Below are 17,495 nucleotides of genomic sequence, written 5' to 3'. Positions count from 1 at the left end.
CTAATTGCAAATCGTTGTTCAAAATTGGCAGCATGACTAGGAACGGCTATAAAAAGAAATAATGCAGATTCGTTTCTACAATTGATTGGTGACCTAGAAACCGAATGACGAGCTTTTGTTTCAAGAAAGACGTCAACATTATAAACGTCTTCTGGTACCTGTACATTCGTTTGAAATAATTTCGGTATAGTTAGGATGCTTGTTAATATTAATCCACTGTAAATGAATACTCGCACACACACTGGCCATCTCCGAATTTTTCTTTTAAGAGGAACTGGGAGTTGATCCATGAGCTGAAATGAAAAACAATACAAGAGTAATTTACTTTAAAATTATTAAATTCTTCAATTCGAATCTTTAAATCATGATGGTAGCCTACACCTGCGGCTTTGAGATTTCTTTTTATTAATTTGTGGCCACGAAATGAAAATTCGTGGGAACGAAATAAAATTCGTGGCCACGAAATAAATTCGTGGGAACGGAATAAAATTCGTGGCAACGGAATAAAATTCGTGGCCAGGAAATAAAAATTCGTGGCCACGAAATAAAATTCGTCGCGGGTTCAAATCCCACTGTGGGACGTGGAGACCGGTCCTTCGGATGAGACCGTATAAACCGAGGTCCCGTGTCGCAGTAGGTGCTGGCACGAAAAAGATCCCTCCCTGCTCAATTGCCCTGAGTGCCGAGCATAGGACAAAATTTGCAGCTCTCCACCGGGACGTTAAACAATATACAATAAGACGGTAATCAATCAATCACACAATGAAATCGAAAAATTAGACAGTTATTCTTTAAATCGATAAAGCACTTGACTTCGATTCGCAGTTCATGTATATATATATATATATATATATATATATATATATATATATATATATATATATATATATATATATATATATATATATATAATTATGTATAAATATGCATGATTTATTTTCAATTTTAAAAAATGTTTAAGTCCGACTTTTAAATAAATTTTACAGTAATCATAATTCCATTGTATTCTTAATTATGTATCCTACCTAAATTCGCTACCATCAGGGTCTAAAGCATTCAGTATCAGTCGTACATCCTCCTCATGAACTCTTAAACCATTCTCCTGACACTTATAAATCATCAACCTATATCCGTGAAGATTTCCGTAGGTATTTTAAAAGCTCTCTGTTAGTAAACTGAACAACATCAGCAATATCATTGTAAACTTTCCTTCTAAATAAGCTCAGTCTATTCAAAATTCGTCTTAACTGTCGTTCACTAACACTGTATCCATGTTGTCCCAAACTTACACAAATATCCCGTTGTGTCAGTCCGATTGAATGATAATAATGTATAAATTCGTTCATCTTGAATGACAAAAGAGAGAAGAAGCTAAACATGACATTATACAGCAAGTATTTATTTCGTGGCCACGAATTTTATTTCGTTCCCACAAATTTTATTTCGTTACCATGAATTTTATTTCGTGGCCATGAATTTTTTTTTTCGTGGCCACGGATTAATAAAAAAAATTCTCATACCATGTCCTATATCAGCCATCGTAAAGCTGAAATTTTTAGGGGTAAAGAAAAAAATAGATAAAGAAGCATATTGGCCAAAATGCTCACCTGAGCTAATTGTGAATAAATTTATGATATGTTGATCTTGTAACATTATACAATTATAGTTATATTTTAAGGTCAATGCGATGATTCAGAATCTAATGGAGTAAAAGATTTATCGAGCCTAAAGGGTTAGGAAAACATTGTTTTTCGATGGTGGAAATCATCGTACAGACAGAAAAAATCAGCAGTATTATATAAATATTGCATGTAGTTGAGTGTAACATTGAAAATTTTCACCCCAAGAAAACCATTGTCAACCAAGGCGCAGCTGATACACTCAACTACATGCAATATTTATTATATTATACTGAATGTTTTATACAAATACATATTATAGTGAAACGTGCGCAGTTATTCTGCGCAGTTATTTTTTTTTTGGAATATCACCCGTCGTCAAGAAATGTTGACTGTTGCTACTACGCTGGAGGGCTTGGATTCATTAATCAGCGGGTAATAGTGTTTTTTAACAAATGTTTTTTGATCAATCAGATTCAACTATTTTACATGAAAGTATTATATTTTATATTATTATATCCTCCGCTTGAAAAGCGGGAGGGTATATAGTGATCGGGATGTCCGTCCGTCCGTCTGTTACGCTTTGGGTTATCCATCTCTTATCCGCAAACTCCTCTTATATATAAAAAGATGTTTGTGAAACAGCTATGCCCCTGTATGGCAACATAGCGAAGATTAAACTTTTCTTAAATGCAATTTAAAAATATTGGTACCCAAAGTAGGGTCTTCTCACAAGAAATACAATTGCAAAATAGGAAAGCCCTAGCACCACTTGTTCAAAAGTAATGGCTAAGGATAAGTCTTTGAAAGGTAGGTCAAAGTCAAAGGTCAAAGTTGATGGTTTCTAAAAAAGGTTTAATGTAACAAGGATTACGTGAAGTATGAAAACCCTAGCCCTTACTGTTCAAAAGTTATGGCAAAGGTTAAAGTATTTTTTCATAAGTACGGAAATCTCCAAGTTCAAGGTCAAAAGGTCAAAGTTTCTAGTATCCAATGAAAGGCATGCCAAAAAAAAACATATGTGAAGTATGACAGTACTAGTATCTACCGTTTAAAAGTTATGGCCAAAGTAAAAATTTGGCATTTTGTGTAAAACTGGACAAACTCCAAGGTAAACCCAAAGTAAGTGGTTTCACAAGGAATACACATATCAAATATGAAAGTCATAGCTCCATTAAATGAAAAGTTATGGTCAAGGTTAAAGTTTTTCGGACAAACAGACCTTCAGATAGACGGACAGACATACAGACGGACACGATAAAACTATACTAGTCAAAATTTCTAAGTCCCCGGGCAAGTTTTTGCTTTACACAGCTCTTATATTGAATTATTTTCACAGTATAATTTAATAAGTATACGGGATAAAAAAGTAGTAATACAATATTTTCTCAATTTATTTTATTGAAGCACTTTATCACAATATGCAGAAATGTTAAGGCACCGTAGAATTAAAAATTCACAACGTTAGATACTGCAATATCCTCCATTCAAACTAATTCACAGAAAGAGTTTACACTATTTAAGAAAAATTCTTTTTATTGAATGTTTTTCCATGTGGAGACTAGGTCGTTCTCTAGTTCCGTTAGATTCTGCTGCTGGAAAAGCTGTCTTAAACTCCGGTTTATCTTCTTCCATACATGTAAGTTAGGGTTGATATTAGGATGACAAGGGGGCCTACCGAAGGTGCCTGTGTCTTGCTAACAAAAGCTAAATAATGTCTTATTACGATTAAAAGGAATTCAGGTATGCTTTGTAGGTTTTTCGGGCGATAATTATAAAGGTTTTAAGTAAAAAAAAAAGTCATACAGTGAAAGAAAACAGAACTCTCGTCAACTACGACCAGCTTGGGCCATTTCAGCTTCACTTTCACATTGTTGTGTGGACATACACCGCATTTTAATCAAACTTTTTTCTGTTTTTCTTTATCAAGCAAAGATGGAGAACACATGGAAGTAAAAAATATGAAGAATACACCCGAAAAACATATGGAACTCGAACATCATGCTTTTTAACAACAAGAGGCCCAGGGGCCACATCGCTCACCTGAGTAAAAGACCTTTACTTGCAAGAATTATGCATGTAGATGTTAGAGTATGGACTTCCTCTTTCTATTCATTTACTGTAATTGGGCTTGATCTAAGCATAAAATTGCTAAGAATGGTTTTCTTTTCAAGCAGTGCTTAATGCCTATCTCATTAACAATTTAGTCATAAAGAGGTCAATCTCAGTATTTCTGCAGAATATAGCACTTGAACTATCAACTCTGAAGTGTAATATGCTTTTATTGAATAAAAACATATCTTTCCTTTTAGGGGGTGTAACATTAGTTATGATACTTATAATAAAAACAGAAAATGTGAATAAGACTTAACATTTATTTCTTTACAAAACTGAACAAATTTGTTGAAAAATTATCTGACAACATTAGTAGATAATATAATAAAAACTAAAAAGCATTAATAAAAATCAACTATCTAAATTTTCTAAGACTTCAATATAAATGTATGCACAAAGTATCAAATATGCATTATATAGCAACAATTTTGTGACAGAAATGCAAAACTTCTTGACATTACATCTAAACATAGATGCTTTGTAAACATATCAAACATTTGTTTAGAGGAAAGTTGAATACATCAAAGTCATTCATTTGAAAGATACGAAATACACTGTATATTCATTTTTAAGTTCACTTAATAGTAAATCTTTCCTATAAATAACGAAAGCGAAAATTGGAAAGATTGCAACTGAAGTGAATAATTATATGATGATCAACAGACTCTGACTTTGAATATCAACTACTATATTAAAAGAATTTTTCATAAGTAACATTTAATTAGTCTAAGAGTACCTGCAGGAATCAGATTACCTAAACTTGATGGTAATATTCCAAAATGGAATGATTAAGACTGTTTTTGCAATCAATAATTTTGAATTTAAAGACCAGTCATGAGAAATTATAGTGATCCACCTTTTCCTCTCTTTTATAAGAAAAATTGTAGTGTTATAAAGAGGTAGGTTTACCTCCCTTTACGGGCTGGCCATTGACCCCCTCTTTTCATACTTACCTGGGTATAAGTGTTTAATATATAGTCGATTCTCATTAGATTATAATATAATGGTGGTCACATATTAAATATCTCAATGCTGGAGAAAATAAAACATCAATTAATATGGAGTTAACTGAAATCAGCAATATACTAGTAACTTATAATGAGTTGTCAGTTTCTCTCTGATTATGCAGGTTACTTCCCTTTTCTACACAGGTAACATAAGCTAGTAAAAGTAAATGTTTAAAGCAATTTCTTAATGTTTTGAAATACAAACTACAATAAACTTAACATTTTTAGTCAAAAAAATCAAAAAGATAAATAATCAAGTCAAAATATTTCAACACAAAATTCGATATATTCCATGAACATTATTTAAAAACAAAAAGAATCAAATGATATATATAAAATCTCTAACTGAGCTGTGCTTTCAAAATGTATCAAATTCTAATTCAGCTACAAGTCTAAATAAAATAAAAATAAATAAGTATGCTGGATGGTCATCAGCATTAAACTAATTTCTGAGAGCTTTATAAAAAAATCATAGATAATGGCTTATAAATATAGTATGTGAACATTTGCAAGTATTTCATTTTCAGGTGCATCTATTGGTTAATTTGTTGACCACCCAGCCTGTTTAAAGCCTCAGCAATTGTGATATCTACAATGCTGCATGAGGTTGATTATAAAGTAATTACATAAAGACTTGAATTATATGTATGATAAGAATATTGACATGCACTGCAATTGTTATTACATTTGCTCTGAAAAAATATATTAATTCATGTACACTGTAAAAGTTTATATTTTCTTGTACTCCAGTATTGTTCTGCAGGGAATAAATGACACAATTTAGACACAGTAGAGTACTAACATTAATAAACTTACAATATTTAATTCTATACAGCAATTTTTTCATGAACAGATGATATTTGGGGAATTTACTTCATTAAACTATAGAATACAGTATTAAACATATATCAAAGATACCAATTACTTGATGCAAGTGTAATATATATTTCTAGTACAACTCTAATCATTATATTTAGCAGAACTCATTAATTTCTTTAAATTAAACTTTGTAAACAATTCATGTAATCTTAAAATTTTCCTGTATATTCAAAATACCAAGTTCATGATATTCATGTATCATTAAAGAATCTAAACAGTAAGGGTAAAACTATATAACTCACACATCAATACAGTATATACATAATTAAATAAATTAACACATAATACAATGATCATCATTTTTTTTGTCATGAATAATTGTCATTCATGGTACATGAATTTTCCTTAATATGCAACATACAAGTATTTTGTACATTTATTAATTGTCTGTTGAAAATTAATCCATAATAAAAAGTCATAATGAACGATTCCTGTTTAGTCCAATTGATTTGTAATCATTAATAAGGCAAATTATTTAGGCTATTCCATGCATGCATATAAAAATAGTATAAAGTATACATATGCCGAAAAACAAACAAAATTTTACATCAAGTAATTGGTGCCTATAAGATACTGTATACAGGGAGATATTCCCCCCATTTTATTTTTCCCCTGTCATCCATCTTAGAGGTAAACAATGTTAAAACAGGGTAAATTAAAAGAACAGTGTGATTTCTTCAATAAAACTGTGACTGGGGAAAATTTAAAACGTTGCAAAATTGTGTGAAAGGGTAAAAATAACACAACCAGGGCGAATATAACCCTGTATACAGTAATCAATGTACCAAATGTCACTAAGTGACACTGACACATTGGTAGGTGGGAGAGGGGACAAGATGACATATCTCCCCCAAATAAGTATTAATGCGTCCCTTATATCATATTTACAAAGTATATGTACAGTAAACCATTTTATGGTCTGACCAATATGCCTCAATCACATCAGTTTCACAATGAGGGAAGTTTGCGAAAATCAAATCAAGTTGTGAACCTGAATCATGAGTTGCCTTTTTTACCAACTGTGTGCATTTTAAATTCAACTTCATAAAATTCAGAAATTCTTTGTGACCTGTAAACAAATCAAAATTGAAATCTCCAAGAATTATCAATTTTTTCTCTGTGTCTACAAAAGGTTTTAAGTGCAACATAACTTCACGTTCAAATTCTTTAAAAGAACATGCTGGGAACTTGTATAAAACAACTATCTGCACTTCTCCAAGGTCTCTGAAATTTATTAAAGCTATGATGAATTCAAGCAAAGTGTTGCTGAATTTTGAGATACATGACATCAAATGGTCTTGTTTAACGTATAATGCTGTTCCATGATGAGGACGATTGCTGTCACTTCTCTTTTCATGATTAAACAAAGTCAAGTAACCTTCCATCATAAAATTCTGTTCATCATTGATGGTTAATCTTGTTTCTGAAAAACCAATAACATCTGATGCTGCAACATTGGGTTCATTTTTAATTTCATCAAAATGTTTGTGAAGAGATCTTGCATTATGAAACATAATTTTTAGTTCGTTCTGCTCCGTTTTGTACAATGGAAGATAACACAGTTTCAGAGGTGCTTCCTTCCTCATTCTTTCCATTTCTTCTACAACTTTTTCATCAACAGTTAATGCTTGCTCATTGAAATTCAGAATATGCAACTTGTCAACAGACCTAACTCTACTTAGAGCTACATAATGAATGTGTGGTGTTTTCCTCGTCCTTGTCTGAGACAAATCTACTACAATTTCATCAACAGTGCATCCCTGGGCCTTATGAATTGTCTTACCAGCAGCTGGTCTTAAAGGAAACTGTATTCTTTGATATGTAGTTGAATTGAAAACAAAAGATCGCTGACAGTCAAATATTGGTGTCCAATCATCCATAACATCATCATGGAAAAGATGTCTGTATTTCTGTCGAGCAATTCTCCCTACTGTAGAATCTAAAAACTTCACCCAAACTATACTTGGCCTTGATACACCAGGTAATCTGTTTTCAACAAGAAATACAGTACATGATGAACCATTTGTCAAACCATCAGTAACATCAATATTAACTGTAATGTCATATATCATTCCAATGGCTAAGGTTAGTCTTGACATGAGATTTGCAGTTTTGCTTACATCATCTTGATTTTGCAATGATCTGAGTAGTCGGTCCTTCACAGACTTACTGTGGTCTTGGTGGACACTGTCAACAGCTTTCACGATTACTTTTTCACCAGGAAGTTGCTCTATAAGTTTATTGTTATATTCATCTACTTTTGCATTCATTGTGAAAAGATGGGGAGCATTGTGTGGATAATTTGGACTATTTTCAGCAATGATGCACTTGTGAATTATATCCAAGTCCTCAGAAGTCATCTCATTGTGACGAAGACGGTTCAAAAGCTGTGCAAATTCTAAATCATCCTTTTGTCGCATTACTTCATCTAACTCAAATAAGGTGAAGTTTTCTTTCCAAAGATTACATGCAAGTGCTTGGGCATTTTGTTTTAAATCCTGAAAAATCCATCCATCCATGATTGGTTTCAGTTGAAAGAAATCTCCAACAGCAATAATACTAATGTCTCCAAAAGGCCTCTTCAAACCAGTAAGAAGCTGAAGTCTATCGTTGATGAATTCCAACTTTGCATTGCCAACCATTGAAATTTCATCTATGATGACAATTGACAAATTTCTGTATTTAGTTCTAAATGTGTTCAGTTCATCACAATGCATGTTTTGCTGCCTTTGGTTAATTTTCTGATGAAATGCAGAAGCAATTGTTTGACCACCAATGTTAAATGCAGCTTTACCAGTGTATGCACAAAGAAGAATTCGTATATCGTCTGGATTTTCTCCCTCCTTAGCACATAAATACCGATGTAAAGCTTGATAAAGTGCTCTGATTAACACTGACTTTCCAACGCCTGCACCTCCTGAGAGATATGCATGAATAGGTTCCTGTTTACATTTGATCCATTGCATAACATGATTGAAGAATTCACGTTGTTTCAAATTCAGACTGGCTACAAGCTTTAAATACTCATCATCAGGTAATCTAACAGAACTCTGCTCACTCAGTTGTCTTGTTGATGGAATTCCAACATCAATTCCTATATCATACTCTCTCTGTTCAATTGGCCTTTCAGGATTAAAGTGAACAAATTTTTCAGAGTCAACATTTCCTTCATATTCATCATCTGCCTCACATTGTTGAGCACCAGGAGCTAATTCATCATATGCTTCCGTCAAATCATCTTGCGCCATCTGTTCTGCCTGCTCAATCGCATCAGCATTTTGTTCATACTGTCTGATTTTCTGAGCTAAGAAAAATTTCTTCAGGTTAAATGACTGCTCAAAGCTCTGCTGTCCACACAGAAGATCAGAACTTTCATTTCGCCATGGAGTGAACAGCATTAGTTTTTCTCTATAGTAATTTTCTGGGTCTGTCTTTAAACTATAGCGCACATATCTTATAACTCTTGGCGTTTTTCTGCGCTTGATTTTGATTCCATTTTTCAACACAACTAACGTGCTATCATCTTTAAATTCACTTTCAGTATCAGATCCACTGTTTTCATTTTCTGACTGGTGTGTCTCATCATCATTTGTTTCCATTTCAGACAGCTGAGTTACATTTTCTTTTGGGAAAACTACATCTATCTGTGATACATAGTCAGCTAAACACCAGTTTTCAAGTTGTTTTGGACGTTTTGCATATCTTTTGACTATATTACTGCATTCTATGTCTGTGGAGTTGGCATTCAACTTTTCAAGTTCTGAATCAGGTTTGACAAGTATTACACGGTCATCAACTGGAGATGTGTTTATAAACATTACGTCTCTTGATGCTTTTGTAAGTGGCATTTGCAAAACCAAATATGCTGCTTCTTGTGCTCCGACTTCAACACTGTTCAGAAATTGATTTCCAATGTGTCTTACTTGTCTCTTAATGTCAAGATTGCCCTCTCTTGCTTCTTTGGCAGCTCTACTCAGAAGATCACTCATACCCCTTTGGGATTTACTTATGTATGAGACAATGTACATTGCACAAGCATATGGATCCAATACATACTGAATGTCAATATTAGCTGCCCATGCATGAAGAAGGGTACTGTTGTAAGCATTCACTCTAAGATCGCAGGGTTTGCGCTTCAGAAATACTTTGGGTCCTCTCAAGGAACTTCTGATGCATTTGATATAATCATCTTCAGATAGCTGTACTACATCCTGCAAGAACTCTTGAAAACTGAAGCTTTCATCACATCCATTTTTTAATTCATTCATTTTGTCCTGCATAGCTTTATACATCTTCTTGTATTTCTCAATTTCACAGTCTAAAGGTTCTAATATCATTGTAGTTTGGAGTGGTGGAAGTGGAAATCCAAATCTACAAACAGCCTTTCCCTTTTTTTTGCATGTTTGCGAGTGTTTATGCACCTGTAATTCTATCATCTTGTCTTCTGTATTTCTTTCACATTTTAAGTAGCTATCAACAAATGCAACAATTTCCTTTTCATCATTTTCCAAGTATTTTGGGGCATTTTCAATCCAAACAATCATGTGAACATGTGGTGATCCCCTTTGTTGAAATTCAACCCTATAGAAGAAGTCCTGTACCTTGCCAATAGGATGATGATCACTCTTAAGCACAGTATTCAAAAAAGTACGAAAACGATGATCAAAATACCTTGTACATGTAATTGGGTCTTTCTGAACTAACTTTGATTTTTCAGTCCATGTCATGCTCTCGATTTCAGAATCTGTATACTCTCTGCCATCGTTTAAAACTCCCAGTGCCCTTATCAGATCATTCCATCGTGTATCTGCAGCAGAAAAGGACATAAACCAAGTTGGTAGACCAAGTTGTCGTATCATTGCAAAAACATCTTTCTTCCTTGTTTCAAGATAAGGAGGAGAATTTCTCAACTGTTTGAATACATAAAATCCCTCATTGTGTCTGACTATGTTGTTAATTTGATCAGGATTTCTTACTTCATTTGCAGTAAAGGTTTTCCCCTTTGTTTTGCATTTTCTAAGGGCTAAATTGCATTTGTCTGTTACCTGTTTTAGTTGAATCTTTTTCAATTTGAAAAACAAATTTGGTACAGACTGTGCAGCACGTCTATCAACACTTCTTAATTCCCACTTGGCAATATCAGCATATGAAACGGGTACTTGACGCTGATTGTTTTCTACTCTTCCTTTACCACAAAATATTGTTGGAAATGACAAATATTCAGCCATTTGATCTTGATACAAACTAATTGGACGTTGTCCCTCTCCTGGAGCAAATGTGAAGATCTGATTCATATCAAATGAGTCACTGTCTAGTAGTGTATCACAATTTCCATCCTTACCACTACCATCAACTTCACAGAATTCGTCCGTGTCTGATTCATCTGATTGGTCACGCAATGTTGAATCCTGTTTGGTGTGGCCCTCTATAAACTCTCTCATTAATTCGCTTGCTGAATTGGTAACTTCATGAAACCAGTTGTCATCTATGTTTATATTTGAATTCTGATAATATTCACTGTTTTTCATTAACCAATGTAAAGCAATCAAAACCTTGGTAGGTCGGATATTTTCATGAGAATAAGAGTGCTGAAAAGATAGTTTTCTTTTTAGCTTGACAGGTATTGTGATATTTTCATCAAGTCTCCTAGGAAGGCTATTGATTGTTGGCTGTATGTCAACTGGCACATTTACAACATTTCCTTTTACAGAGTACTGCCCTCCTCTTGGTAATTCTCTTATCTGCATGAAAGGAATTCTTAAGGATACAAGTCTTTCTTCCAATGGTAACAAATTTAATTCACTTGGTTTTTGTATCCATGTCATTCCATTTGCAAAAGAGAGTTTTGGAGTCTGACCTTCTTTCAAGTTTGAATTGCAGGTGTTGCAAATCCATTCCTGCCCATTTACGGACTTTGTATTCGTAAGATATTTCCTTTTGATTTCAGCATCCAACAAAACATTATTGACATTTGAAACACTTTCATGAAACCATGTCTGTTGGCAACATGTGCATACAAACACAGGACCCAATCTTACATTGTTGTGAAAATTGTCAACACACTCCACTGCATCAACTCCATATTTACTTTTTCTGTGTCTTTGTTTTTCAGTTTCAATATAATCCAAATTCTTACGTGAGTGTGCCTTTGATTCTTTTGCAGAAATATTTTCCGATATTCTATATTCTTCATTTCTTCTCTTTTCTTTCATCTTCAATCTCTCTTTTTCTAACTGGTTAGGATTTTGTCTCACTTCCTTTTTCTTCATGAAATCTCTTATTTGCTCATCATGCCTGTACTCTTCTTCTTGCCTTTTAATTCTCTTACTGGCCCTTTCCTTGTTTTTAAACTCTGGATCTTGCCGTTTGTTTCTCATACCGTCTCTTTCCTTGTCTTTATACTCTGGATCTTGCCGTTTGTTTCTCATACCGTCTCTTTCCTTGTCTTTAAACTCTGGATCTTTTCTCTTGTTTCTCTTGCTGTCCCTTTCTTTTCCTTTGTAATCTGTATCTTGTCGCTTGCTTCTCATACTGTCTCTTTCCTTGTCTTTAAACTCTGGATCTAGTCTCTTGTTTCTCTTGATGTCCCTTTCTTTTCCTTTAAACTCTGGATCTTTTCTCTTGTTTCTCTTGCTGTCTCTTTCTTTTCCTTTATACTCTGGATCTTGTCGCTTGTTTCTCATACTGTCTCTTTCCTTGTCTTTAAACTCTGGATCTTGCCTTTTGTTTCTCTTGCTGTCTCTTTCTTTTTCTTTATACTCCGAATCTTGTCGCTTATTTCTCATACTGTCTCTTTCCTTGTCTTTAAACTCTGGATCTTGCCTTTTGTTTCTCTTGCTGTCTCTTTCTTTTTCTTTAAACTCGGAATCTTGTCTCTTGTCTCTCTTACTGTCTCTTTCTTTTCCTTTATACTCCGAATCTTGTCGCTTATTTCTCATACTGTCTCTTTCCTTGTCCTTAAACTCTGGATCTTGTCTTTTGTTTCTCTTGCTGTCCCTTTCCTTGTCTTTAAACTGTGGATCTTGTCTTTTGTTTCTCATATATTCTCTCATGTAATCCTTTTTATCTTTCCTTATCTCTGTTGTTTTTAAATGACCAGTACTACTACCAACAGATTGTTTGTTTGTGAAAGTGGTTGTTGACTGATCTAATCTACAATATTGATGTACACTTTGATTATTGCTAGGGAAGCTATGAATAAGTGTATGAAAGGCAACAGGCATCACCTCAAATTCAGTTGCAAATTCAATGTGCATACTTTCATACATTGCATACAGAAACCCTACCAAATCATCTAGGCAGCAACTGTGTCTCATCAAAGACTTTCCATCACAATCAGACAAACCATTTTCCCCATGAGAATGCGAGTCAAAAAAATAAAAATCATTGTCTGAAGCTTTGTACAGTGCTGAACATATTGAGCCAATCATTATCAATATATATCTAGATAATCCCAATGCCTGTTGCAGACATTCATGTAGAGTTTGAATATGATTTTTGTTATCATCTGTAACTAATAAACCAAACAATGTATCAAACTTGTCAACCATGTGGTGATTTTCACCAGAATCAATATGAATTGGTAGTTCATCAAACATCAGTAATCTACTTTTCAGTTTTCCAGCACTCTGAAGATTCTTCACAACTGTGTTGTACAAATTATCTCCCTTGAGCAGAGTCTGATCTAAAAAGGAACTAGTAAATGAAAAATTTTCATATGAATTTGACAACATCATAAGTGAATTGCATGTACACTGATTACCTCTTGAAAATGATGAAAACCTCATACTTCCCTGGTGGAAAGACCCAAACACCAGATTATCTGAATTCTGGTGCATACAATTACCCTGTAGTGCATGTGATGTTTCTTTTGGAATATTGTTCATTGTAAACTGAGTAATATTCTGAGTTGTAATCTGAGAGAAATTCTGAGTAAGCAACTGAGATGAATTCTGAGTAAAAATCTGAGATAAATTCTGTTTCAAAGTGGTCTCAGGGAGAGCCGCAGAGACCACTGTCACAGGGGTGGTAGAGATCACCCCTGCCGGTACAGATGTCATAGGTGTTAGGACGTGGCCTACACCCAGAGGCACAGATGGTTGGACGTGGCCAACATCTGTGGGGTACTTGTCACCCACATCTGCCTTAGATGATTTCATCTTCTTCACCGCAGCTTTCTTCCAAGTCTTCTTCCTAGGCATTCTGTGATCTACAAAAAATACAAGAATGTTATAATCTATACTATACAAGATTAATTAGACTTGCCTATACTTGATACATACACTCATTCTTAAATTAATAATTCTGCCATCACCGATGACACTTTCAAAAATAAATAGCAGTAGGTTCTGGCACAAAAAAGATCTCTTCCTGCTCAATGGTCCCGAGTGCCAAGTTAAGGACAAAATCAGCAGCTCTCCACCGCCAAGTGGTGGCATCTTCACATGAGTGAAAAATTCTCGAGGGACGTTAAACAATATACAATCATTTAAAAAGGGATGCAAGTTACATGTAATTGGTAAACCATTTTCACATAAAACTTACCTCTAAGATGTTTCACACATTTTCAGAAATTATATGTACCATATATATTATTACATTTATGTAAGTTTTCTAGTTATGAGCCGAACAGGATTTTTCCATATTTGGCCATAGCATCTTTATTAAAGGCCAGAGCGACCTACTTTTTGCGCAAGACACATCATCTACCCAAGAATTATCAGTTGACCAAGTTTGATAATCCTAGGCCTGAAAGTATTGAAGTGCTGTTATGAGCCGGACACAAATGGACAGATGGACGGACATGAAGCCTATAACATAATACGTCCCATCTTAAGGGTTTTCCAAACACATACAGCTTATGTTCTCATATAATTGAGCATTACTTTTAACAAGCATATCAACCTTTACAAACTGACCAGGGATTAAAATGTAATTTATAAAGAATTTTTAAAATAATAATTTCACAACTTTCAAAATATTTTTCCCAAGATTTTAATATGTAGCTGCACCAAAAATGTTATCTTACCCTATCGTCTATTTTTATGCTCACAGAATATCCATAAAAATCTAATTTAATCGATCAACATATTTTTTAGAGAAATTAATTTAATTTATAAACAAGCTAATTCAGAGAATTCGTGTCCCCCGCTTAGGGAAAAAGTCCGATCTCCCTGACTGAATTTGTAGAATTATTAAATGAATACATGTATACTCAAGCAAATAAAATACATGATTGTCAATATGCGTATAAAGATTTGATTGCTTATTCTTTATTATGTGTATAGAAGATTCTTTTTATATGGAATATTTATCACACTGTAATTATGATTTTATTACTTCATAAATTTTTCTTTTCACATACTGAATACTATCATTTAAAAGAAGAAAGAAAAGTTTAAAAAAAAAAAAAAGGATCGTCCGAGATTCGATCCCGAGACCTCTCACACATGAAGCGGGAGACATACCACTAGACCACGGAGTCGCTTTGAATGAAGTTAAGTATATGCAGAAGTGAAGTCACATACATGTTTATATTCATGTTCGATATTGTCAAAATTTTACACAATCCATGGTGTTTGATTTATTTAGCCTTTATCAAACAGTTCTAAAAGATGCAATAAGAACATAAAGTCCGCCGAGATCCTGTTTTATACGCAATAACTCTCCGCATGCCCCTGTGCTAAAAATAGCGACATGTAATACTATAAATACTAATAAAACAAACGGGGCGGGGCACTTTGAGAGGGGTGAGAGAGGTCCTAGGGAGTTTTGGTATAAAATTACATTGCATAAGCTAAAAATCTTCTTGAAATATTGCCCGGAAATGATAGTGTTACACACAGACACAATGTATAAATTTACGACCTTGAACTTTGACCTTTTGACCTCAAAATCAATAGGGGTCTTCCTTAGGCCACAGGAAATTGTTATGTAAAATTTCATTGCAATAGCTCAAATGGTTCTAGAGATATCGTGTGGAAACGAAAGTGTTATAACAGAACAGACAGAATTTGCTTATTTATGACCTTGACCTTTGACCTTTTGACCTCAATATCAATAGGGTTCTTCTTTAGTCCATAGGGAGTTGCTATGCCAAATTTCATTGCAAAAGCTCAAAGGGTTCTCGAGATATCGTGTGGAAACGAAAGTGTTACAGACAGAAAGACGGACGGACGGACAGACGGACACACCCAAATTAATATCCCCCACTTTTCAAGCGGGGGTCAAAAATTAATAAAGCTCATTTTCTCTCAAATACATCTAGAGAACAAGAGATGTTTGTAAAACACTTATGCCCCCATCATCCCAAATTGGAACTTTTTAATTTCTAAGTCCAAAAGGGCACAACTCTGTCAAAAATGGTGCGGTGGTACCCAAAACAGAAAATGATCTAGATATACCTCTGATAAATCAGTACGCTAAATTTCATTTCAGTATGTGCAACGGTTGCTAAGAAAATAAATGGAAACTGCAAATAATTGAAATTTTTCAAAGTCCAAGGGGTATAACTCTGTCAAAAATGGTGCGATCATACCCAAAATAGAACTTGACCTAGATATTCATGTGATATATCTGTATACAAAATTTCATTTGAGTAGGTGCAACGGTTGCAAAGAAAATGAACGGAAACTAAGTGAACCAACAGACACACGGCAGCAAAGCAATATGACCTCCCTTCATCGAAAGGGGGGCAAAAAATAAAGGAAGACTCAATTTGTATATAAGAAACATCAATGAATTAGATTACACCAAATAATTAAATTAAATTAAATGCACTAATGTAGAAAAAATATTTGCAAAATCATTGGTATCAAAGTTCCTTTTTGGATTTATCTCTCCTGTTGCCCAGGACTCAAAAACTTTGGCAAGTCTCCACAATAGTTACTCATGATTGACTACTGAACTAGACAGAAATACATGTAAAAGAGGAAAACAAGAAACGCACACTATTTCATTAATATCTATAAACACAATGAGATAATGTATTATTGAAACACACAAATTAGAGTGCAAAAATAACAACTTTCAACACAGACACTGTTGACGATCATATGTCAGTGGGTTGATTAACCTGAAAGTATAAATAACCTGTAAGTTCTCGTCATACCGGCACTCGTTGTTTACAAATTATTATGTAACATAAACCCAGTTGTTTGTCTGTCTTTAATAGAAAAAAAGGACATCTTTTATTATCCGTCACTCCGTGACCATGCCATGTGTTCATTGTTATGAGTGTCCTGCATATGTTCTCTTTCAATGACTCTCTTACAAGCAGTTTCCAGGCAATTTTCCGATGCAAAAACTAAATAAAACTGGAATAAAAGAATTTTTTCTCTATATATGTCACAAGTCACATGGTGTGGAGGACCCTTAAGACGGCGCATAAAAACACATAACTGATAATTATGTATCTCAGTGTAGTCTACTTGCATGCGAAAATATTTACATTTGCAAATGTTTTCCCTTATATAACACTATTTGAACAAGATGTTTTAACATCTCTGTAAAATATGTTCATCATGTGACCATAAATTGATTGTTTATTCATAAGAGATCTACATAATTTCATAGTGAAGTCATAAGCGATTGACGTTATCAACACATTCAATTTATACCGTAGAGTTTTCAAAAAAAAAAAAAAAAAACTTCATGGATCTCAAACTTAAAGCTGACATGAATTCTTTAAAAAAGCAACATTTACATCCTTGTACAATTTGTTTAGCCGTATTCCGCCATATTTCTTTCAGATGTGTGTAACGATATATACCCAAAAGCGCTCGTTACAGTTGAATGATTTTTTGGTTTGGGTATCATTGTGCACATCTCCGATGGTAAAGCATATGAGAACACATGAGGAGATCAAGACATTTCA

At 34.0% G+C, this 17,495-nt stretch overlaps 1 protein-coding gene across 1 annotated transcript; it reads right to left on the bottom strand.

Annotated features, from left to right (window-relative positions):
* Positions 1 to 6,998: 6,998 nt before the first annotated feature.
* On the bottom strand, positions 6,999 to 16,977 carry LOC134268821 (uncharacterized; the record flags this gene model as incomplete). The annotated part of the gene is made up of 2 exons (XM_062751066.1): positions 15,470 to 16,977; positions 6,999 to 15,416 (listed from the first exon to the last, which is right to left on the bottom strand). A coding segment is annotated over exon 2 (6,823 nt), but the record flags the coding sequence as incomplete, so codon positions are not given.
* Positions 16,978 to 17,495: the final 518 nt, after the last annotated feature.

This window comes from Saccostrea cucullata, unplaced genomic scaffold (genome assembly GCF_032062105.1).
Source record: "Saccostrea cucullata isolate Sc308-1 unplaced genomic scaffold, CSIRO_AGI_Scuc_v1 ctg8501, whole genome shotgun sequence".
Classification (NCBI taxonomy): Eukaryota; Metazoa; Mollusca; class Bivalvia; order Ostreida; family Ostreidae; genus Saccostrea; species Saccostrea cuccullata.
The sequence above is the reverse complement of the archived record's forward strand: the minus strand, read 5'-3'. Positions and strand labels throughout refer to the sequence as shown.